Genomic DNA, 25,735 nt, shown 5'->3' with positions numbered 1-25,735 from the left:
TTTTGGTACAGCGATGTACTCATCCAGACATCTCACCTTCATGCACAGAAGATGTAACCTCCACTTTAAACTGGAGGTACCCACTCACGTGGTCAGCAGGAAGCCTTCGGCCAAGGTTGTAGCTGAGCATCTGATCCCTGTAAGAGGAGAAATACACTGGTGTCAGCCTTCACCTCCTTCAGCAGGCCACCCCTAAATCTTACACATTTCTCTTAAAACTTTCAGACTCAAAAGAAAATAAAAGGCTCAAAGGCACGGTATAGATAGTCCAATGTAATACGATTCATTGGCACAAGGGAATACTTATAAACTCCAGGATGAAAAGAACTCTGTAAGCAGAAAATGCAATACAGTATCACATCACTGCTAACAGTGACCAAGAAAAGCATATTTTGAAGGTCATCAAGGAGCTGTGAAAGGTCTACGGTTTTTGGTATTTTTTGACTCAGGTATAAAGGCACAGAGGGCCTGGTTCCTTAGCATTTAGCACAATTGGAAGAAACCGATCCTACAAGCACACAACAGGGAAGGACCATCACAGAGCGGCATGGAGGGCACCATGCTACTGTACTTGAAGTCAGGAGACAGCAGGGGGAGAAGCGGCTGCCTCTGACAGCTGCTCCAGCTATGGGCGGCAAGGGGGCCGCTGAACCTCCCTTCCTTACCTGTAGAGCAAGGGGGCTGGAGCGGCTGGCCCTCACACTGGGGGGGCCTGGCTATCAACTGATTCCCAGTGTGCGCTGTGAGTGATGCCAGTGGAGAAGCTAGATGGGCTGCTGTGGTGGCATCTTGCTGCCTCACTAAGAGGCGTACTCGAGGGAACCACACCAGGGCCCCATCTTGCCCCCCCCCCCCCCCCCGCTCCAGCTACCAGCCTCCTTAAGGATGGAGGTGTCAAATCTTTTGTAATTCTGCATTTGTTTGATCAAAGTCAAATGCAATTACATCATTACCTTGTAGGAAGCAACTTTCATTCTGAATCTGATGTATTCTTAATTAAGGAAAATAATCAAAGGGATACCAAATCACGCCATCTCTGCTCTCACACTGCCCTCTACTGGCAACTTCAGAAGGAAAACAATGCCTCTACCTAATACCTGCACCACCGTACAGTTTAGAGTCTCTGGTCTGCCATTTGTTATGAATGTATGTAACTATTTTGTTTGTTCGTCTCTACCTTCTTGGCACAATTCCAAATGGATGTCATCCATTTAAAAGAGCACAGGCTACTATAAAACCCCACTTCAGCTGTTAGTCTTTTGACTTTATGAGAATTTCTTAAAACTGTAAGATGATTTCCTTTTCTTCTTTCTTTTGCTTTTCTTCCCTAGAAACATTGTCATATTTTCTTTCTCAACTGACACTTTGGTTTCCCACTTTGAGTGCATGATGTGTGCCAGGCACACTCAGCTAAGGGCTGTGCATATACCATCTCTCAGCAACCGCGTGAGGCAGGTGCTGGCTCTGTTTTCTAGAACAGGAAACCAAGGCGTGGGGAGGGTAAGTGACTTGTCCGAGGCCAGACTAGTAATGAGCGACAGACCCAGGATGAGATCACAGATTCATCTGACACAGAAGCCCCTGCTCTGTAGTCATCATACTACCATCTCACTTTACATATTCCCAGTGGTTCTAGGCTGCTTTCAGGAGCATGCATTTTAATGACATAATTTACTCATGGTTCATCGAAACGTGCCTGCTTTTATAATGCTTTTCCTGCTTCAACTGGTATTTACAAAAAATTCTGCAAAGGGATACACAGGCATTTCTTACTACTAGACATGGTTACGTTACTTTTACATTAGAGTGTTCAAATAACGTTATATAATGATTGTAATCTGCATAATAGCAGGGGCATCTCTTTCTTTCTCTTACCACTGACTTCCCAGTATTTAGATAGCACCTAACACACAGAGGTTCTTGATCTTTGCCCACTGATGCATGAATCTAGCAGCACATTACACAGACCTGCCTTTAACACTGTGGTTCCTCACCCATCTCTTTGGGCATTAAGTCCTGGCAAAAATAAAATCTTCATTTCTTTGTTAAAAATAAATTGACCCTCCTCTTCTCCTCCTCAGCCAGTAAAATTAAGGTATTGAGGTTGATTTATAAAAGTGATGGATTTTAGCGAGGAAATAAGTGTTTAGTAGGAATTGTAAGAAAAGAACTGCATCCATCTGTTTTGCTCACTGACATATCCCCGATACCAAACACAGTGCTTAACATTTAGAAGACACTAAATATGCATACACACATATTTGTTGAATAAATTAATTAACAAATGAGACTCTTTACTTGGAAAGAAGAATTTTAACAAGCGTTAGTACTGTTTATTTACCAAACTGGCAAGATAACTCAATTCAACTATTCAACCTATAAATACAGGAAATCTTCCCTCCTGGGAGATTCTGAGTCAAGGGTTTCGTCCCTTGCTGAGTGCCTGTCGGAAGAGTCACCTGCTTTCTCGTTCTTACCCAGTCTTACCTGACTCATCCTGTCTCTTCCTGTGATATACTGTTGTGAGCAGTATATTATATATCATTATGATACATAATTGCAAAGAATAAGTGCCGAAGTACTCTCACTACTTGAGACATTCTCTTTCTAATGTAATCAGAGGGGTTGACAAAGCATGGGAAAGTGATCTGCATTTTGGACAAACGCAGGCCACACTGTAAAATGTTACATTCAAACAAATGCCTTCAAAATAGGCACTTAGTAAGGATTCTATCTCATTCTACAAACCACATTCTGTAAAACCTCAACTACCTCAGAGGATTGTAATCTACCAAACATATAAGTAATGAGAACCCAGCACTTTTCAAGATGAATTAATCACTTGATGGAAGGCAATCATCAGATCAGGAATACACATTTAGGTGTTAATAGCTGATATACTAGTATGTAGTGTCATTCTTATCTAATAAAGCAAATCCCCAAGTATCTGTATCAGGCAATGCTTTAAATATACTTATACAGAAACATTTCTTAATTCCAATATTTTACAAATTCATGCTGGACTTCCTTCCAGTGCACATAAATTCATGACTGGCAGTTCTCTAAGTGTCCAGTTGTTTAACAGCTGAAATGAAAAGCCAACAAGTCAACAACAGTTTCATGCACTGAAAAGGTTTTATTTTGCCTTGATCATTCTTACTGGTGTACATAAATTCATACTTTTAGCAAGCGTGAGATATAAATTATATGATTATAATTATATACATTAAATGACAGATATACTGTATTTACCCTAGTTAATTCTGACTGTCTAAAATCTTTCACTTTCTAGAAATCCTAAAAATAACTTTTAAAAAACTTCCTCAAGTATAGTATCTCTACCAGAAGCAATAATTGTGATTTCCTAGCTTTTATCAGATAAATCAGGCTGCTAAGATTTCAGTATAATATTTCTACTTCATGTGTCCTGGCTCAACCACACATTTCATGGTCTCTGACAGCCAGAGAATTACAATCCATTAGAATCTCTTAGTTTCAGATTTTGAAGGGGCCTTTGAGATCCACTGATCGCAACACTGTATTTTTCAGATGAGGAAACTAATGCCCAAGTAAATTATGACTTGCCGAAACAGAACAGTTCATTTGTTACAGAGTGAATGTGAATGACCAGCCTTCCTTAGTTAGCTGGAATAATATCACACTGCTGCCCCTCCTTAGGGCGCTGCCAGGATCTAGAGCAGACGGATCTGAACTCGCATCCCAGCTCTGCCTCTTGCTTGCTAGCCTCACATTCCTCATCTCTGAAATGGGTGTAATCACATTATTTACCTCCCAGAGCTGTTGAGAAGATTACGGGGGCTGATGCGAGGAACGAGGAACGTCTTTAACCCCTGACACAGAATAAGCTCTCGGCATCTTCTTACACTGTTTACTTCTATTTTTTACTTCTGCTGCTACTACTTATAGTCTGCTGCTGCTGCTACTGTTACTGCCACTACCATTTGTTCATGTTCTGACAGTGAAAAAGATACAAAACAAGATGCCCCATCACCACTACCACTGTTACTGTTGCAGTATGTTCACAATGTTGCCTACGATGAAAAAGATACAAGAAAAGTACCCTGAGTGCTACCTCGGAGCAGCAGTGTTATTGAGTTTGTTGGAAACTACCAAGCAAAAATATACCTACCATTTATGATAAGCGATGTTATGATTTCTTAACTACTTTATTCACAGTTTACAAAAAGCTCATAGAAAGAAAACAGACATGAAATCACATTTTTAAATTCTCTCAGTGAGTAAACTTTAGTTGCCTGAGTGAACGTGCAGGTAGGAGCTCTACTATAATATCTCCCGTGAGTCAAGGTCTTGTTTTAAATGGCCCTGAAACAAGGTGGTTTTGTTTTTCAGGAATAACGAGTTGTCTGGATGGGATTAATTAGGATAAGGGAGCTGTCGACCTGACGCTGGAATCCGGCTCTGGGGAGAAGCTTTTACTGCAAGATTTCAATATCCTCAAAAACAATTGAGTACTATGACATCTGACACTGCCATGCTAATGGTAAGCACATCTTGGAAAAGACAGATACAATAAACAGAAACAAAAAAAAAAAGGTATATAATGAAAACAGAGCCTTTTGTCCCGCACAGTTTAATGAGTATACGAACACTTTAATTTTAAAGGAATTACCTTACCACTTCTTATCACTAAGATAAGTCCTAGGACTACAAAGTTTCATTTCAGTCGCCTCTATGCAAACTAATCTCAACAAGATCCCTCCAAGTGGGGGCTGATTACCCAATGGCTTGCCGCTCCAGCAACCTCTGGACTGGAATGGTTAGTTTCCCCAGAAAACGCTTGATGATTGGACGGCTCTTGGCAAATTTGTCTTTAATTTCAATTTCCAAGACATCAGTAAGAAGCGCAAAAAAGGAATATTTCTGAAAATAAAAACAGATAACGTGGTGATTCAAAAGGAAGACAAATACGAAATTATATCATTTTATTATTACTTAGAAAATGGGATCTCTCAAATCCTAATGACACCCAGAGTCCACATTGCTAGAAATATCTACAACCAGTGTCATTCTGAGTGAATGATCAGCATTCACAGTGATTACAAGGCCTCAGTTAAGGACCTGTCACAAAAGAAGCTTAGGATCCTGGTTCAACAGTTTTAGGAGACGTTAGCAAATATTAAACTGCACAATACAATTTTAGCACTTACTATATTTATTGTATCTCAAGTCTTTGAAATTTAATATCCTGTTATTGGACAGTTTCACATTAACCACTGTAGTTGATTAACAGCAATTTTAATTCTTAATCCCATGGTATTTTGAAATTATACAGCATAGGTTAAAATATCTTTCACTTAGTGGCTAAAGTAGAAACACCTACAGAATACTGTGGTTTCTCTTGACAAATATGAAAATAAAACGATGCTTAAAGGGAAATTACTTAATTTAAAAGGCACACAGGGTCATTTCTTTTGAGACAGAAAAATAAAAATATGAAGCTAACATAAGTTTTGTTGTTTTGCTTAGCAATGCCATTGGAGAAAATCAGACTGGTTATTAATAAGAATCTAAAATAAATATAAAGAGCTTTATTCGTTTACAAAGACTTTCACATACATTACCTTCATGTTATCTTTAGAAAGATAACATTTTCTTTTTCTTTTTTTTAATGTTTGTTTGTTTGTTTGTTTGTTTGTTTGTTTGTTTGTTTGTTTGTTTTGGGAGAGAGAGAGAGAGAGAGCATGGCAAGAGGGAAGGGGCAGAGGGAGAGAGGGAGAGGGAGAATCCCAGGCAGGGATCTATGCAGGCCTCGATCTCACAAACTGTGAGATCATGACCTGACCTGAAATCAAGAGACGCTTAATCAACTGTGTCACCCAGGTGCCTCAGATAAAATTTTCTTCTTAAGGACGAGGATCTCCGGATAAGTGATGAAGCCGGGAATCTAACCAGAATCGTTTCATCCCATTCCTGATATTATCCATTCAACCACAGTGATGTGAAAGGTTCCAGCCAGCTTTATACTTAGGCACTACTAAGTTTATCTAGTCATAACAGTTGAAGTTCCCCAAAGGGCCATGTCATCTAGTAATTTGCTTCATGGAAAAAGCACTTGCTTAGAATAAGAGCAAAGTTTAAGCACTGCTTCTGCCTCTGAACAGCTAAGTTACATAAACACTTCAAGCTTCAGTTTCTTAACCATCAAAATGGATGGATGATGATCTCATCCCTTATGCGACCTTATTATGCACACAAAATTTAAGAATTTTGTAAATATAAAATGTTAGGAAAAGAAAGTTATTGCCAATATCATTACCAAATCCACTATGTGCCTTCTAAAGCTCATAGTGAGATACATGCTATGTCTTCTAGGCTTCTACATATGTTAAATTAAGTCATGTGCCTTTAAGAATTTTTTACTATGTGGAGATCATAAGCAGTTTTTTTAAACCAGGTGTAAGAAAACACGCAATATTTAATCCATTTAAGTAACTATAAGAACTTCTCAGGAGAAACATCTTGCTGTGCTGGCAAGTCTCAAAGAGCAGTACCTTTTTTCCAACTGGTTTTAGATCCCCGAATCATCTCCCTCCCCATGGAAATATTTCTACAAAGTTAGAACATATTGTCATTAAACACTAGGGAATGATCTGATTAACTATGCAACTCCTACGCCAATAAAGGTTTACCTAGAAACACTCTAACACCAGTATGTGAAACATGTCTTAGATCTCTGAGAAATGGTGGCAGAGTTCATGCTTTGCTCATTAGATGAGAAACAATATCTCTGTTCACTCCTTGATTTTCCCTAGTTCTAATGAGAAAACGCTTTGCTTGATTTCACTGATGTGGTGCGCTAAGATGACTGGTAGCATAATGTGGCTGGAAGGAACGTCAAAGTATCTATCACCAAAGTATAGATACCAAAGTATCTATCACCAACACATCAACGATCTGGCTTCCCTTGGGATGACAACTACCTTGAACGGCTTAATTAACCAAAATCTACAAATCCAAAAAACATTTGCCAAAGCCCATAGGGAGAGAAATTCCTCTAATCTGTACTGAATACATAACTAGAACAAAATATAGAAAACTTGGGGGGGGGGGGCTTTACAAGTTTTTATTTTAATTCCAGTTAGTTAACATACAGTGTTACATTAGTTTTGGGTGTAAAAACATAAAAATTTTAAATAAAAACAGGATCAGTGTTACTGACTTTTCCTTCTGCTTCAGGCTCGAATATGGCTCTGCAAGTCAATGTTATTGAACCTGTCCTTACTTAAAATTTTAATATCTGTTCATCATGAATTTTTTGCACTGATTTTCATTTTTTAAAATATTTCACTACAATCTTAATTTTGATTATTGAGTCTTCTGGCTCCCTTCAGTCATGCACCCGAGATCAAGGACCTCACCTGCTTTGCCCTATTCCTGGCCCTGGCTACAAGGGACTGTCTCATTCTCCTCCTACACTCTTCCTAACAGAATCCCGAGATATCTTAGCCATCTTGCCCATGCTCATCATAAACAGCTCAACACTACACATAAGAGAGATGAACTTGGCCAAATTCCTGTCAAGTAGAAGATCCCTGAGGATCATCTTACCTCTCGGTGCCAAATTGGATTAGTGGTGTTACTGATGATAGTAGACCTTCTCTCCTGCCCATGGTGGGCACAGGTGGGGAAACTGCTCTTCTTCCCTGGCTGAATGGACATCTTAAGATAAGGATCAGGATTGAAGAACATCCCTTTCTTTAGCCCAACTGCTCTAAGATCTTGAAAGAAAGAGAGGGGGAGGGAGGGAGAGAAAGGGAGAGGGGGGGTAAACAACAGTAAAACAATAACAAAGTTATTCACACTATGATCACTGAGATAAGTAAGGACAAGTGAGTTATGAATAATTCCAGCAGAGGGGGAGTCTCTTGACAGGCTGAATAAATGAAGCCAAACGTTTACCATCACCTCATGTACCTAAACTGACTTCCTGGGAACCATTTTGATTCTAACGTGCGTCTTCACCACCATTTTGCTATGTGGTTTGGCAACCAGCATTTCACACAGTATCTTGAGAGAAATTCTTAGGAAACAGTTTATTTAAAAAAAAAAGAATGCTAATATGTTCTTTCATGAGAGAAAAATTAAATCTCTTCTACATACATATAATGAAATTACAGACCTATGTTTAATTGGGGGTGAAACTTCAGAGCACACATTCAGTTGTACCACATTTAAAATGTTATATTTTCCACAAATGTAATGAATATTAGGGGGAAAAGAAAATGAGAAATATTTCTAAAAGTTGAATGCTACCTGCTGTATTAAATAATTGTGAGTCTACTGGTTAGTAACTTAAATATTTGATGGCTGTCCCAGAACATCTTAGATTCACCAGCTGCTACTTCACAGTATGTGAGTTGCTAAAATTTCTGGCTAAAATCTGGTAAGTGGAGAGACTGACACTTTTCAAAGGAGTGAGGATAAGGGACACCAACATGTCAGGTAACAAACCCAGCTCTTCCGGGTCCTCAACACCTTTCTGAGAATATCAGTTTGAATAAGATTGGCCTAAGAGCTAAGGGATCTTGAAAGCTTCTGGAATAACGGACCATTTCTAAGCAACTTGCTACAATTATGATCAGTCTAGGGAGGTCCTGACCACTAGTCCAGAGAAAAATTCTGCAGATCCCTCTGAACCTCCAAAGACCTTTGGATTACCCAGATCAGCTGGGCAACAGACTCTGTATGGTGACTGTCAATGATGGCAGGTTCCCTGAGTCATCCTACTCAAGCCCATTCTTGAAACTCAAAGTCTTTCCTAGAGGGACAGAATTGGTGGGGTTGCCCATAGAACCACATTGTCTAGGGAGCCATTCCTGGAGGAGGCTCACCCATGGCCAACAAGAACTTGTGGCCCAGAGTGCTGTCTAATAACAACTAACTGACAGCTGAGTTTCATATGTCAGCAAAGACCGAAAAATTCAACCAGGAGGCCCTTATGCTAAGGACACTGCATGAAATACAGTAAGATCTTTGATCTGAAGAGAAAAGAGAAGGAGAAGAGAAAGATGAGTAAGGCACTTCAGAGAAGCCACTGTCGTCTCTCTAGCCTTACAGTCCCCACTCCTGGCACTTCATAAGCTACACAGTCATCTTAACACAGCATCTGCAACTCACTATCAGTTTAATGGTGCTACATGTTTACGAGTGGCTTTATTTGGCATAAAATAGCTCCGAGAGGAAAACAATTTGCATATTTACTTTCTTACCTTTCTCGATTAGGCTCGCCTCAGACTCAAAGACAGAAGAATGATAGTCTTTAGATACTAAATCTACTTCTAAACAAGGGATTTCTTTGCAGTAAATGAGGAGTAACATGGACAGAAATGGCTGCCACAAAGCATGACAGAGCTAAATTATTCATGCAAAGCATTCCTTTGGACAAAAAGCATTCCATCAGAAGATTATGCCACTGTGATGAAAGACGCCACTATTAAATAACCCTCATATCAAATTTTTCCACAAGGAATGCTGCACAAATAAATCTTCATTAATAAATATAAGAATCTACCAACTATTTGTAGTCTGATTATTCTGTTCCTTTATCCGTCTCATTTCTGCTCTGGCTTCCCCATTTTGTCTTTTACATATTTTACTGCTCATAAATGTCTGCATCACCTAATAGACCAACTCAGACCTCAAAGTCACAAAAGTATGACATGCTAAATACCCTAGTTTAAAGTCTTATTTGGAGAAGAGGATTAAGATAGTAACCGAAACTCAGTTTTGGGGGCACTTGGGTGGCTCAGTTGGTTAAGCGTCCCACTTTGGCTCAGGTCATGATCTCATGGTTCATGAGTTCAAGCCCCGCCTTGGGCTCTGTGCTGACAGCTCAGAGCCTGGAGCCTGCTTCGGATTCTGTGTCTCCCTCTCTCTCTGCCCCTCCCCCGCTTGCACCTCTGTCTCTCTCTCCCAAAATTAAATAAACGTTAAAAAATTAAAAAAAAACACACAAACAGCTTTTGTTTTAGCTGTAGAATTCACTAATTTGTGTCCCTACTTACCACAGAGAATCAAGAGTAGAACATTTGCAGGCAGACATTCTACAATGCATAAATGCTCTTCGCTAAACACTATTATCACTGTCAATATGCTATAACTGGATTAATTGTTCAGAATTACCATTATAGAACTGCTTTCATCTTATATAATTTTTAGCCACTTCTGTACATCATCTGCAAATAACTGACCATACATTAGGAAGTAAAACAGATATAAAGTAGCCAGCCACCCTGTGCACTGAGGTGGGATGTTGGAAGAAATTATATTTAAAGAAGAAGCATCTGGTGATGCCCCAAAGCTATTTCCTACTTTTTAGGAAAACATCCTCGGGTTTTCAAGTTCTAGATGGTCATTCTCCTGCAGTGAGTTAATTAACATCCCCACTAGAGTCAAAATCAGTATGTGTGTGTTGCATTCGGAATGATATTGATCACTTGGAAGCTTAAGGCAATGCGTCTAAACTAAGAAGACCACGGTATGATTAAAGTAAATTTTCTGAACCATGGAGGTGGGCTAACTGTTCCCTACCTATACACGAAGGATTTCTGTACCTGCAACCCCTCAGGACTGTGAAGGTCTAAAGCAGAGCCAAATAAATGCTTCCAGGAGACACACAGACAGGGTAAGTTCCACTGGCAGTGGAACTTCAAAGTGCGCTTCGAAAAACCTAGATATGTTTTAAAACCTGAGGGTTCCAACCAAAACATACTTCTTGGCCAAAATTGAACCATAAGCCACCAGTTTACAACTTCTGAGATCCACCAGAGAACCAAAGGCAAAAAAAGGCTTTCATAGTAAGTAAACTCATATAGGGGAGTAGGAACATGCTAGAACAGAAATGGATACTCTGGAAGGCCATGGGCCAGCGATGAACTAATGTGCACACTTTCATCGTATGTGGTAATTATACATCATGGAAATGTCTGTTCTCAAGATCAGTTTTCTCTCACTCTTGACAATGTCAATATTCACCCACAATACTTTTTGCAGCCAAGAAAAGTGAATCTAATTTAAAATTTAGAAGCACTGCACCAATGGAAAAATGAAAACAAAACATCTTTTAGTGACAGACATCTGTTAGACTGCATTTTATATGTGTCATAGCACAGTTGTCTGTTTTAAAAGTTCATTTCAAAGACTGGTTTTCTTAGTGTCTTCCTGACTTTATGACTGCCAATTTTTTTTTTAAATCAGTAGCTTTCAGATGTTTTTGACCGTGATCTACATATGAAATATATTTTATTCTGAAACCCAGTATACACATACATAGGTGTGGGTATATTTTGTGTGTAAAGTTTTCAGTCTGTATAAACTGATGTTCTATGAAAAAATATTTCCCTTTGGTGAAAAACTCTGATTTTTCCCCCTATTCTTTTTTTAAACTGTTGGATTCAACTAAATTAAACTTACAAAACACAGATGAGTTCTAACTCACAATCTGAAAAGCAGCACATTTTCATAAACAAACAAGCAATTAGAAGATTTCCCTAATCAGAAAATAAACAAAAAGTTGCCTTATCAGCTTTCCAACTTTTATGTGAATTTCTCCACAGAAATAGGAGTAACCTTGGCTTATTTTTCCTAGTCTCCAATATTTTCCTTTCTTCAGATGAGCTAAGCACATACATAGTTTTCAAAACCAAAGTTCTCCAGTAGGGATAGCATATGTTACAGTGTTGTTTTTAAGTAACTGTACATAGTTACAGTCATTTTATCACTAGAAAACCTGGAAGAAATAATTTCTGAATTTATATTAGTAGTCTAATTTTTTCATGGTAAGAAACATACTTGAATTTCCAGAACTTTTACCAAAAAAATAAATAGTTCACATATCATATGTAAGACTCTGTAAGGGTGCCTGGGTGGCTCAGTCGGTTGAGCATCCAACTTCAGCTCAGGTCATGATCTCACAGCTCATGAGTTCGAGCCCCATGTCAGGCTCTGTGCTGACAGCTCAGAGCCTGGAGCCTTCTTCAGATTCTGTGTCTCCCTCTCTCTCTCTGTCCCTCCCCTGCTCACTCTCTCTCTCTCAAAAATAAACATTAAAAAAAATTTTTTTAATAAAAAAAAAGAATCTATAGACAGAAGTGACTATTCATGCCTTTGAAATTATACACTTTCAAACTGGACATCACATTTAAAGACACCTTTACCTGACAACGTGAAGCTGACGAGTTTCCGAGAATGCTGATTTCCGGAAGCACCTCCTTCCATGCCTTCTGCCCCCATCTGCAGAGGAAAAGCACATATTTGAAGTTTCACAGGAGTATGATGGTACCCAACGTGCTTAGGGAACCACATATATTTACAAATGTGATGATTTTTTGTATCAAACATGCATTGTAGTATATGCCTTTCATGTACTATAAATCTTGGAATCCAGACACATAAAAATGCATATTTTCAGAGACAAGAGAAAGAGTCACACCTAAATTAAATCATTACCCCAAATGAAACCAATATGAACTTCTAAATTTCCTGGGACAGGAATCAACCTACTTTATGTCCTTTTACTTCTTTGATAAGAATATAGCTGATATGTAGTGAATGTACTTACATTACTATTACTATATTAAAATATTCCTTTCAGTTAAAAACCAAACACCAGATTCCTTTAGATTTACTAGGAAAACAGAATAAACTAAACAGGTGATTTTTCTCAAACTCGTCCACATATATGTAGAATTACCCTCCAATTACCTGCCAAATATTTCTGAGTCACCATGTGGATGCCCCACTGCCCTCGTAGACTCATATTTTACTGTGCTGCAGGTACATGGCACAGCTATTATAATTAGCAGTTGTAAGAGTCTGCAGTGCTGTTGTACTGATTATTGTATTGTAAAAGTTTGTGTAAAGGCTATCTCACTTGAAACCTGTCATTTATGGACCACCGAGTATGGCAAATTTAGCCTTTCTCTCAATTAATGTACAAGTAAGTGCTCCATTTATGGTACACTAGGAAAAAAAAAAAAAAAAAAAAGGTCTCCCAGTTCTCTAACAAAGAAGCCCACAATGCTATAAGAGACTGAACTGAAGGCAGAATATATTTTGAATAATTGGGAAACAGAGACCACATTTTAATTCTAAACTTTGGATTGAACCCTTCCATCTAAACTTTGCCACACTCCCTCACCTTTCAAAAAATCATCTACCACCACTGGGGCGCCTGGGTGGCTCAGTCGGTTAAGCATCTGACTTCGGCTCAGTTCACGATCTCACGGTTGCTGAGTTCAAGCCCCATGTCGGCTCTGTGCTGACAGCTCGGAGCCTGGAGCCTGATTTGGATTCTGTGTCTCCCTCCCCCTCTCTGTTCCTCCCCCTCTCACACTCTGTGTTTCTCTCTCTCAAAAATAAATAAATATTAAGAAATTTTAAAAAAATCATACACCACCAATGCAAACTGATAGAGCCACTGTGGAAAACAGTATGTGAGTTCCTCAAAAAATTAAAAAGAGAATTACCAGATGATCCAGTAATTCCACTACTGGCCTTTTACCCAGGGAAAATGAAAACACTAATTCGAAAAGATATATGCACCCCTATGTTTACTGCAACACTATCTACAATAGCCAAGATATGGAAGCAACCCATGTGTCCACTGATAGATGAATGGATAAAGAAAGTGTGACATATATATACACATACATACAATGGAACATGGAACATGACTCAGTCATAAAAACAATGAAATCTTGCCATCTGCAACAACATGGATGGATCCAGAGACTATAATGCGGAATGAAATAAGTCAGTCAGAGAAAGACAAATACAGCGTGATTTCACTCACATGTGGAATTTAAGAAACAAAACAAATGAACAAACAACAACAAGAAAGACAAACAAAAAATGAGACTCTTAAATATAGAGAAGAAACTGATGGTTACCAGAGGGAAGTGGATGGGGAGATGGGTGAAATAAGTGATGGGGATTACAAAGTACACTTAATGTGATGAGCACTGAGTAACGTATAGAATTGTTGAATCACTAAACTAATATAACACTGTATGTTAACTATCCTTCAATTTTTTAACCTCATATACTGCTAAGAAATAAAACTTTACTAATCCAAGCAAAGTTGAACAATTTAAAAATAAATTCCAGGGGCGCCTGGGTGGCTCAGCTGGTTGAGCGTCTGACTTCAGCTCAGGTCATCTCTCGGTCCATGAGTTCAAGCCCCGCGTCGGGCTCTGTGCTGATGGCTCAGAGCCTGGAGCCTGTTTCAGATTCTGTGTCTCCCTCTCTCTCTGACCCTCCCCTGTTCATGCTCTGTCTCTCTCTGTCTCAAAAATAAATAAACGTTAAAAAAAATTTTTTTAAATAAATTCTATTTAAATTTTGAAATATAAATTTCTACTTCCTTCTCCTTTTCTAAATGTTTATTTATTTATTCTGAGGGAGAGAGTGTGCACACACAGGTTGGGGAGAGGCAGAGAGAGAGAGAGAGGGAGACAGAGAGAGTCCCAAGCAGGTCTTGCACTGTCAGCACAGAGCCCAATGTGGGGCTCAATCCCACGAACCCATAAGATCATGACCTGAGCTGAAATCAAGAGTCAGAAGCTTAACCGACTGAGCCGCCCAGGTGCCCCTCTACTTCCTGTACCTTAATCAAAACTATTTTGCATGGCACTTCACTGATTCCTGATGTTTTCAAACGTCATCTGCAGTATAATAAGGTATCATCCAGGTATCTTTAATTTATTTCATCCATAAAACCAACTTTGTGATAACTCTGGATTGACTCTCAACAAGTATGTAAAGTTTACCATATTGCGTTGTTTCTCTCTGACTCATCATCCCCAGTTTAATCGGAAAAGACACAGCAGCAAACTGGCCAGGTAACGGATGGCTGTCTCTGTCTCATCCTGCTTTCACCACACACATCCCTGGACCATAGAGTAGTGAACAGCGTGAGGTGGTACAGACTACTGTGAGACAGACACTCAGCAACCTGCCCTCCAAGTCCTGAGTACAGCCTGATAAACCATAGCTTCCCACCAAATGGACCACACCGCCCAATAAGATGTGTTCCCTCCAAAAACATGAAGTCTCTTCCTGCTAAGCTACACTGATGCTAAGTGAGTTAAAGGAGATGAAAAAGATTCATGGTCAGTCTTCATTTAAACGTGTTGGAAATGTTATAAGATATTATAGAAACACAAGAAAATGCCTTCAAATTCTCATTTTAAAAATATAAACCACTGTCTGGCAAAAGCTAATGTGAAACAACTCTCACAGAATTCACAGATAGCGTCCTGTACTACAACTGAGGCAAATGCTCTTCTGAAGTAATACTCCATGAATTCAATTCCATCATTCATGACAAGAAAGCCAGGAAAGACCAAACATTATCACTAGATACAGGAACATCGGTGATAAGAAACACATCTGCACTCAATGTTTAAAGAGAGATTTTAAATACACTCACGCCACAGATTCATTCCAGGAAAACCCAGAAGGAACACTGACAACCGAGTGTTGAAACAATACATGGTAGTGAGTGATGCTAGCCTTTATCTGTCCCCGAAGCCAAAGGATTTCCTGTTCCAAGTGTCGGAGACACGTATCACTGAGTACTCTGATGAATGACAATGACGTCAAAGTACAAATGACAGAAAAGACGCAACTTTTTTAAAATCCTTGATTCATTGCAAAAGGATATATGAGAAAGGAGGCCATAAGATGATGATGGCAGCTCATTTTCTTCCCTAGAGAGGTGCTCAGACACTTCCTCCAGGGCTATTCTTTGCATATGGTCATGGAATAATCAAACTAAAATATCAATGTTGTCAATCAGTCACAATAACTAGACACATGTCATATACCTAGGTGACCATCATGGAAGCACAGCACTTATCCCCATGAGGTGTCCCCCAGACTTCCAATTTTGGACATACACCCAAATTGTCTCAGCTGGGTCAGAAATCTATTGACCACCAATTCCATTATTGTCACCCTTTGAACAGAAATATTCTATTCTGACCGCCAGAGCTATATCTATGAAGCTTTGATGGTTCTCTAAAAGCTGTCTGAAGAAAATTAATTATCTACAAACTATCCACAGGCTTTGACAGAGTAATCTCAATGCAAAATCAATGGAATGAGACCAGTGTTCACTATGCTGTAAAACCCTGCTGCCTTCAGTGATATCTGATCACTTAAGTTGCTCACGTCTAAGAAAATCTGAATCTAGAAAATCATGTTTGGAAGTTACTGTCTAATTGCACACACAGTTAATTTTTCAAAGGTTCTATTATTAAAGACCTCACTTTTCCAGTTTTGTAACTTTTCTTTTTAGAATATCAGTTGAAGCACATTCCACTGCTTAGTATGTGGCATGGCAGATTTTGTAATCAATGACTGTTATTCTCCTGGTGACCTTCAAAGTCTTGTATAATAAATGTGGATTATTCTTTTAAATTCTAAATTGTGTTTACTACATGGGAACTCAAATATAATTCAAATGCAAGTAGAATATTTGGATACTAAAGATTTTGCAAATACTATTCCCACTACCTGAAATGCTCTTCCACCCACCCCGCCCCCACCCCACCTCTTCACCTAAGTATCTCCTACTCATCCTTCAGATTGTCCTGCAAACAATCTTCCTTCTTCAAGGAAACTTTCCAAGACCTACTTGATCAGGATAAATTCTACTAGTATGTGCCCTCATAGCCCCATTTTACTCCCCCTCACAGCAGTTATCACTCAAATAAACATAAATTAATTTAATGATGTCTCTTGTCCCCACCAGACCAGTGAAAGAAAGGACTGAGTTTTTGCTTGTCATGTCATCCCCAATGGTGGGTGCAACGGCTGGTACTTAGCAGGTACCCAATGAATATTTGTTTGAGTGAATAAATGAAAAGAAAAGACTTGATGATATACCGTTGTTGGTTCAAAATGCGACCTGCAGAGATTACTTTCTGAATTTCAGGGAGTCAACATGACTACTTGCCTATTTCCAAAAATGCTTGCATCTATAAATGCACACATACACAATACACATGTGCGTGCACACACACACACGCACACACACTGTGATAAAGGTTCTACATTGTGGGAGTCAATATTTTTCTTCTTTGCTTTCATGACCTGATTTTTATTAATGGCTTATTAAACCTCAAATGCTTTACATATCTTAGACTCTAAGAATCTCCCCAAACCACCTGAACCCAACCACCCATCTACAATGAGTACATACTACAAAGCTGTTAGATTCTAAATTTAGTCAATGGAGTGAAAAACCACAAAATTGTGAAAAATAAACCTTCAGAAAGTACCATGTTGAAAATGTATATATATACTTGCCTTCAAAAGTCTAACACAACCAGTTTCCTTCCAAACTAAATCAGGCATCTCTTTCTTCACTTGAGGGCCTAGTGAAGAGGGGGGCTTCCATTGAGTGGCCATGTTATACTAAAAATGTGTGGTATATTTAGGCTCTAGCGCCCAACTCGGCATCTAAGAATCTGGTGCTCAGACCTCCTGAGGGAATAGCACATGCATGATCCCCATCTCACACTCTTTGGAGTGAAAGCTTGTAAAGATGACTGCGGGTAGAATCACACAGGATTTGAATTGCTATTTTCCCCTCTTACTCACTGAGCTCATGTAAATTAAACTCAGGTAAGATGCAATGCCACCATTTCCTCCCAACCAGTCACCCAGACTAAATTTAGACCAAGTTTAAGACTAAATTTGATGGCATACTCACTAATTTGCTTCATGAATGGGTTCTCCGAAGAGTTGACCATTTGCAGAATTGTTATAAACCAAATCATATTTTTCCACGATTCGTATTTTGGATCCAGGTAAGCCAGCCTGTAAGTTATTTCCTCTCCTACAACAGTGCCCACGCTGTTACGTTTTTCCTTTTTCATCGTTCTTCATAACCCTGCCAGAGTTGCACTGGCAAAAATAGAAGCCGAGGGCCCGGGGGGACCTCATGAGGAAGCCGGCAATGAGGGGCACTCACCATCACAGCAGGATTCTTCACAGTGATGCAGGGGGTCGTGGCTCGCAGGGCTCCGCTAATGCCGTGGTAGTATTTAAAACAGATTTTTATCTCAGCTGCAAATTGATTGGAGAAAAACAGTAATTTCAACACTGAAACTAGTCATTTAGGAATCAGCTGAAGAAATCTGCCACACCCCCTGTCAGAAGATCCTACTCTAGACTCTTTGAATAATCAATCCCTTCTTTTCCAATCAAAGAAATAAATTACACCAATTCCTGTTTGATTTTACAGAATTCTCTGAAATTTTCTATGAATATCCCAAAGATATGAGAAAAATAATGCACAAAACAACATACCAAAATATGTATAGTGTAGGGATAGGAAGAAAACTAGTCACCATTTATTGAGGCGCTCCACAGCGCACCAGACACCATGGTTTGTCGCCGCTCATGTTGTTATTTGATACCCACTTCAGCCTTGGGAGGCAGAAATTCCCATCCCCATATTACAGAAGAAGTGCCAGAGTTTGCAGAAGGTCAAATAAACAGGAAATGACAGAGTCAGAACTCAAACCCAGTCTGTGGGACTCCAAAGCGTTCACTCCTAACCTCTACAAAATAGACGGCCACTGTTAGTGGAAATACAAAAAAGCAGTCTAACAGAGTAAAAAAGAATGCTGTATAGATTCTGCAGTGATAGGGAATCTGTATTTTAATTTTTCAGGTGGCTTCAATGTAGTCACTAAACAGGGATCAAATTTAGGAACCACTGGCATATAGATATATAAATATATAGATCTGGATAGATAAATAGATAGATGGATAAATAGATAGACAGATAAGAGATATGTGGAGATATATATACCTCTCTCCCCACAGGTGCATGTGTACATACACACACACACACACACACACATAAAATCTGAGCTTGATGAAAAGCAATACAAATGCCAATTATTGATTTTGGAAAGTAATTACAATTTGAAAGACCATGAAGGCAAAATGTGTCAAAGATAAAACCCACAGCCACTAGAATTTCTCTGTATACAGAGTATCTGAGTCACTGTAGTGTCCCTACAAGACGCATTTTCCCCAAGGTGTCATTTAAGGCAATGATGTCATAGGAAATGATGCTGACGGACAGGCACCAGGGAAGAGTCGCAGCCTAGAGAAGTGGGGCTCCTCTCTCAACTGAGTCACCTGGATTGTTAAAGTGGGGCCACTAGATGGATTCTCCCCAAGAAGTTATTCTTCTATCAACTCTCCTGACTGCACCAAATGGTCTCCTGCAGTGTATTTGGTTTGCCGATTTTAAGAGAAAGATAGAATGCTTTAAAAAATCATTTTAGGAATTTATATAGGATTAGGAATACTACATACAGGAATACAAAACTATATTACGTTTTTCTAACAATGACAAAATACTAAAGCTTAAAAAATTAGCTCTGTCATGAGGGAAAATATTGAGTGTTTCCATTATGCATGATGATCACAGTGCAGTGACTCACAATGTAGTTAGCATCATCAAGCAAAAGATTTTTACCATGTACCCATCACAACATATCCCTGACAGTGCAAGAGAATCAAAGAAAGGTTTCTGGTCTAGCAGGTGTTCTTTGTGTAGCTGTTAGGATGACAATTTTACAGGAAGGGCTAAAAAGGAAGAGCGGCTGGGTAGCAGAGTGTGGAGACCCCGGAGAAGATGAGCGACGACACGGTGGAGTCAGAAAGTCCTCATGGAACAAATAGGTCTGGACTCACACTTCTAGATGAGAAAAATGGAGCAGAGATGATAACGGGTGAGGGGCGGTAAAAGCAGGGAAGCAGGAATAAGCATGCTGAGTTTGAGGAACAGCAAGATGACGCACACAGGAATTCTAGCCGCACTATGACTTCACTTGCCTGGGAACACCTCTGCAAAGGACTTTCCCGAACATTAACACAAGCTTTTGGTTATTACTGAAATAGTGACAGCTGTACAGGTCTGTGCAAACCCTCCTCTTCCACTTGCTTTCTTCCAAGACCAAGAGCATGTATTCTACGAGAACAAAGCTAAGCACCATGCACAAAGCCTGCCAAAGCAGAACAAGCCTGATGGTGTGCACAAGGACTGAATTCTGCAGGCATGAGCTCATTAGGATCACACTCAAAATGCTGGCAACCAGCGGTCTGGGAATCCGCCTGCAGCGGCACCTCATAGATCAGATCAGCGGTAAGGGAGTGAGCAGCTCATTTTTCCACAAAGAGAAGTGCATTTTTATAAGACATCTTCCCCTAGCTCCCTCTCAAGTCAGGATGCTATCTCCTCTTTTGTAAGGTTTTAAGAGTCAGCTAGGTAATAGATTATGAGACTGGGGGAAAAAAAAAAGGGACTGCTGATTTTTGTGTGTAGGATGTTGATAGCCAGGCCTGCTTTGGTAGTGAACCCATGTGGGGTGTTATTTATTCCTTGCTATAACAAAAGTTTCCAACCCCAGTGACAAATTAGGATCCTTGAAACTATAAGATAAACTCATTCTGAATTGCACAGGATAGATTTTGTGGACATGATCGCCAAAAACACGACAGAGCTAACAGCTTCATAATGCTTCAAGGCTAGATGCAAAGCCAAGGGGATTTGCACAGATCACCCATTACAGAACCAAACACGTAGGCTGGTCATCAGAGAGAATAACACAGTACTGGACAGAACTAGTCGTTTGCACCTGGACTGAAACACGCCGGCTCCTTCAGCAGAACACCAGTGAAGACTTCTGTCCCCTAAAATACACCAACGTTCCACCCTGACAAGGTGAGAGCATTCCTCTTCAAACATTAGTGTTTTATGAGGTCACTCAAGATTTTTTTAAATGGTGTTACTAAATGCAATCTCCTCTGAGTGAGAGAGAAAAGACAGAGAGCTGCATTCTGATTGACGTGCTTAAACACTTTAGCGGTGGAGAGAGGTAACCTAGAAGAAGACTCAAAAAGGGTGGAAAGGGAAAAAAAAAAAAAAAAAAAGGGTGGAAAGGGGAGCTGGCATTCACGCTCCTACTTTAGCTACAGTCTGTAAGCACTAACTGCAAGAGGAAAACAAAAAGCTACTTCTGAGAAACAGATACATGGACAGATAACAGTAAACATATGAATGATGACCGAGCATCAGATAAGGGAGGAGCCCGCTGCCTGTGGCACCAGCCAGCCCTGTGCACAGGCAGGGGAGACGGAGGCCTAAGGAGCGATGAATGATCGCTGAGAATGGTTTCTCCATAGCCCGATGTGGGAGCCAACATCTCCTCCTAACGGTCTCAGATTACGGAAATATATATATTAAAATATGTGTGTATGTATATACAAAGTAAGAGAATTTTCTCCAAAAAAAAAAAAAATCCGCCTTTTATAAAAAGCATGTTGGCTCGCTTGCTAGGGTCTGGTTGGGCCAGTGATGGTGGTGTGGGGCCGGGGTCTTGGTGCTTGTGGTCCTGGGCCCAACGGGCAGCATGGAGGGGCCACCCCAGATCGGGACATCTCCCTGCACAACTTCAGCACAAGGCTGTGGGAGCAGCTCGTCCACATCCACGTCATGTGGCTGACACACTGGCTCTTCCTGTGGGTGGGGGCCATGCCGCACCTGTGCAACCTCGCCGTGGCCCTGTGCAGCCACTATGATTCCATCCCCGGTCTACCTCCCTCCTCAGAGACACTTGTGGCATGACCTCCACTGATCTTACCCGGCACTTAGCCAGGAAGACCAACAAACAGATGTTTGTCAGCTATAACCTTCAAAACACAGATAGTAACCTCACATTACTTGTAAAACACAGGATCAAGGAAGAAATGGAGGCTTATCCAGAAAAGTTCTAGCAGAGTGGCAGAAGTGAGAATTTGTAACTTACGTACAATATACATTTAAATAAATGGACTGAATTAAAAAAAAAAAAGCATGTTGCCTCAGAGGGCAGCAATACAGGAGAAGGGTGAGGAGGCCTCCTACATTAGCCTATAAGGACCTGCCATTGGGGGCACCTGGGTGGCTCAGTCGGTTAGGTGTCCGACTTCAGCTCAGGTCATTATCTCATGGTTCGTGGGTTCAAGCCCTGCATCGGGCTCTGTGCTGAGCGCTCAGAGCCTGCAGCCTGCTTCAGATTCTGTCTCCAGCTTGTGCTCTGCCCCTCCCCAGCTTGTGCTCTGCCTCTCTGTCTCTAAAATAAATAAACATTTAAAAAAATTAAAAAATAAAAAAGGACCTGCCATTGGCTGGGCCCGCTCTAGCCTAGGAAGGAAGGAAGGAAGAAAGCACCACCCAAATGGCATCTTCCTCTCTCAGAGGTCCCTTCTGAACGGCTAAAGCCAGTCATGAATTATGGAAATATATTTTGGTGCCTTTTAGTAATCTTCAGGATACTTTCATTTAAAGGTTTACTACAATAAAGACTTGGCAGCCTCTATTTAAATGCTGACCAGACATAGAAGCCCGTTTATTTTTAAATTTTTAATTTACTAATTTTAATGAAGACATCTCCCAGAGCACTGGTGCTGTGGGGTGATGGGAGGGGGATTGTGGGGAGATAGTACCTTGGGCTTGTTTGGGGTGGGGGAGGGGAGGTCAGGGAGGTGGAAGGGAAGTTGAACAGGGTTTAGGAACTTAACCATGCTCCTAAGTAAAGGGGTTTCTATAATTGCATGATTCTGACATTGCATTTAAAAAAAATTTTTTAAGTATATTTTTTTTTGAGAGAGAGGGAAAAAGAGAGAGAGCACAAGTGGGGGAGGGACAGAGAGAGAGAGAGAGAGAGACAGAGAGGGAGGCACAGAATCTGAAACAGCCTCCAGGCTTTGAGCTTTCAGTGCAGAGTCTGACACGGGGCTTGAACTCATAAACCGTGAGATCATGACCTGAGCCGAAGTTGCATGTTTAACCAACTGAGTCACCCAGGCGCCCCTGACACTGCATTTTAATTTTTTTTTTAATGTTTATTTTTGAGAGAGAGAGAGAGAGAGAGAGAGAGAATGAGTGGGGGAGGGGCAAAGAGTGAGTGGGGGAGGGGCAGAGAGAGGGAGACACAGAATCCGAAGCAGGCTCTAGGCTCCAGGCTCTGAGCTGTCAGCACAGAGCCTGACATGGGGCTCAAACTCATAAGCTGTGAGATCAGGAGCCGAAGTCAGATGCTTAACCGACTGAGCCACCCAGGTGCCCCCTATGACACTGCATTTTTAAGGCAACCATTGTGTTTCTGGGTTTGTATATGAATAAACTATTTCAGACAGATCAAATGAAACCAGTAAAAGTGCTTGCCTTCGGGGAGGAGAAACTGATGACTGGGGCATGAAGTTGAGGAGATACGTTTACCTTTGGATCTTTTCAACATTATATTCTTTCATACACTACTTATTCAAAAATTATTTTTTAAAAAGAATCTCAACTCAGCTACATTAACTCCAGGCATTAGTATAAAACTTCATTTCAAGCCCTCTCTGAAAAAGATTCTACAGGCCACCCTGTGCAAGAAATGGTTTTATTTCAAAGGCTGGGATCTCATCCATCACTTTAAATAGCAACAAGATTCACTTAGGCAGTCACTAATAGCTTGCTCCTATTTAGAAAGTGTGCGTTTTCCCCAGGTTTCTAGAAGCTGAATATTTTGAACCATAAAGTAGATGAAATGGAGATGCTCTTCCTTCAAGCATTTTTATTTAAAAAGAATAATCTTTAAAAAATTCAACTTAATGATTTTATTAATTCTAAAACAATTAAAGCAATTAATTCTAAAACATGATTTTCACCATTGTCCTGTGTGCTTTTATTATATTCTTCGTACTATGACTCTTATTCACAGGCTCTTTTATTCAGAGGCCACAAATTGGAAAAAGTAAATACATTTTAATCTTCATGCTTTTGAGGAAGTCTGCTTACATTTCCAGTGACATGCTTTTTATTTATTTATTTATTTATTTATTTATTTATAATTTTTAAATGTTTGTTTATTTTTGAGAGGGAGAGAGAGACAGAGCATGAGCAGGAGAGGGGCAGAGACAGAGGGAGACACAGAATCTGAAACAGGCTCCAGGCTCTGGGCTGTCAGCATGCAGCCCGACACGGAGCTCGAACTCATGAACCATGAGATCATGACCTGAGCTGAAGTCGGATGCTTAACCGACTGAGCCACCCAGGCGCCCCGCTAACCTATCATTTATATGTTACTACAAGTTATCTTCTCTTTACTAAGGGCCAATAGAGCCTAAAATGGCTCTGCTCCTCCTCCTCTGCTAAAGCTCAGCTAAACAATCATGAAAATCAAAGATAGATAATATCGGTGTGGAGGCAGTGGAAACCTAATAGGATTAGCAAATGAACAGGATCCAAAACCTAATGTATGAGAGTGGAAAATAAAAAGCACCAAATCCATCCAAGGGGCAAAAAAAAGGCCTTCTGATGTTGGCAGGAAGGGCCTGGGAATGGAGATATTTAGGGCAAAGGCTCTGAACAGTACCAACGCCACCTGCCTCCCTTACCTCCCCAAAAAGCCGTTCGTAAAGCAAAGGCCTTTTGTCAAGGCACCGTATGCTGGCAATCATACTTACTAACCTGAGTGCCAATCAGAGACACAAGCCACTTACACGTCTGATGCTCAGTTTCCTAACCCTGCCCACTTCCCAGGGCTGAGACAGGTAAGATGTGTGAAAGCACTATATCATTTATACAAATATCAATGTTCTGATATTATCCTCAATGATCACAAAGCAGTTTATCACACAGCAATGAAGTTCTAAGCTCATTCACTGATCCAGGATTTAGTGAGCTCCTGGAATAGTGTGTGGCACACAGCTGGCACTTAATAAATACTTCATGATGGCTGGGGAGACAGAGATGGACAGATGAATAGAAGGAATGAAGGAATGACAAAAGCAGGTCTGAGTGAATGAATGAATGAATGAACGAATGGCCAAAGTCTGTGAAAGACTACAAAGAATAACAGAGACATCCTAGTATGATAAGACAACTTTGAAACCTCTTACATTTCAAAGCTCAAGATGCATCCTGCAAAGATGACCCATTCAGCTTCTGCAAGCATAAGCTCATCTGAGGACTATCTGACAGTTTGGTGACAAGTAGGTGCAGAGGAAGCTGATCCTCCTCTCCAGGGTCTAGGAAGGTCATGTGCCCAAAATTACACCTGTCTTTGTCCTTCAAATTCATTTAAGCAGGCCCTGTAATAATAGAAGTCTGGGCTGCCTGCCTCCTCTGGGTTTTTTTCCAGACAAACTAAAGCCATCTTTACATTCAGAAAGAGCTTAGAGGGGGCTCAGATCAAGGTTTGCCCATGCACTTAGGGCAATTTTCAGAGAATTTTAATTTTATTTTGCCTGAACTTCTGTTGAGCTAAAGATAAATTTTCTTTCTGAAGATGAAAGCAAAAGTTTTAAATGTCTCAAGTTTTCAAGATCAGAGGTTGAAAATATAGAAGCTGTCTAACCCCTCCCCACCCAATTTTTAGAAGTTCCACACCATCGGCTCCAGAGGTTCAAGCAAAACTTCACTGTGCCGGAAGTCCCCTTAGGTCTGCTGTAGGGGTTAAAAAAAAAAATGATGTCTAAAAGACACGGACTACGCTACTAAGCACTTAGATAAATACCACCTTAGGTTTTTACACGTTGAAAGGATATGAATGTGTGCTGAAAGAGGCCTCATTCTGATTAATGAAGATAAATTTATTCTAAAACCAAACTTTCTGTAATTCTCATTCACCGTCTT

The 25,735-nt window shown here is 40.2% G+C and overlaps 1 protein-coding gene and 1 pseudogene across 6 annotated transcripts in view; one reads left to right on the top strand and one right to left on the bottom strand.

Moving 5' to 3' along the window:
- HECW2 (HECT, C2 and WW domain containing E3 ubiquitin protein ligase 2) overlaps window positions 1-25,735 on the bottom strand; it is a 369,811-nt gene that overhangs the window by 126,744 nt on the left and 217,332 nt on the right. For all 6 annotated transcript variants that reach the window (XM_019428321.2, XM_053906716.1, XM_019428319.2 and 3 more), the window contains 5 exons: window positions 18,023-18,117; window positions 12,198-12,273; window positions 7,591-7,760; window positions 4,760-4,902; window positions 37-137 (listed from right to left, as the gene is read on the bottom strand). In XM_019428321.2, the coding sequence (XP_019283866.2) occupies window positions 37-137; window positions 4,760-4,902; window positions 7,591-7,760; window positions 12,198-12,273; window positions 18,023-18,117 (585 nt within the window). The remainder of the gene's footprint in view (window positions 1-36; window positions 138-4,759; window positions 4,903-7,590; window positions 7,761-12,197; window positions 12,274-18,022; window positions 18,118-25,735) is intronic.
- LOC109254420 (proteasome assembly chaperone 4-like) lies at window positions 21,428-21,908 on the top strand (annotated as a pseudogene).

The sequence above is a fragment of the Panthera pardus genome, unplaced genomic scaffold (genome assembly GCF_024362965.1).
Source record: "Panthera pardus isolate Hobbes unplaced genomic scaffold, ASM2436296v1 HiC_scaffold_10, whole genome shotgun sequence".
In the NCBI taxonomy this organism is placed as follows: domain Eukaryota; kingdom Metazoa; phylum Chordata; class Mammalia; order Carnivora; family Felidae; genus Panthera; species Panthera pardus.
This window is presented reverse-complemented; position numbering and strand designations above follow the sequence as displayed.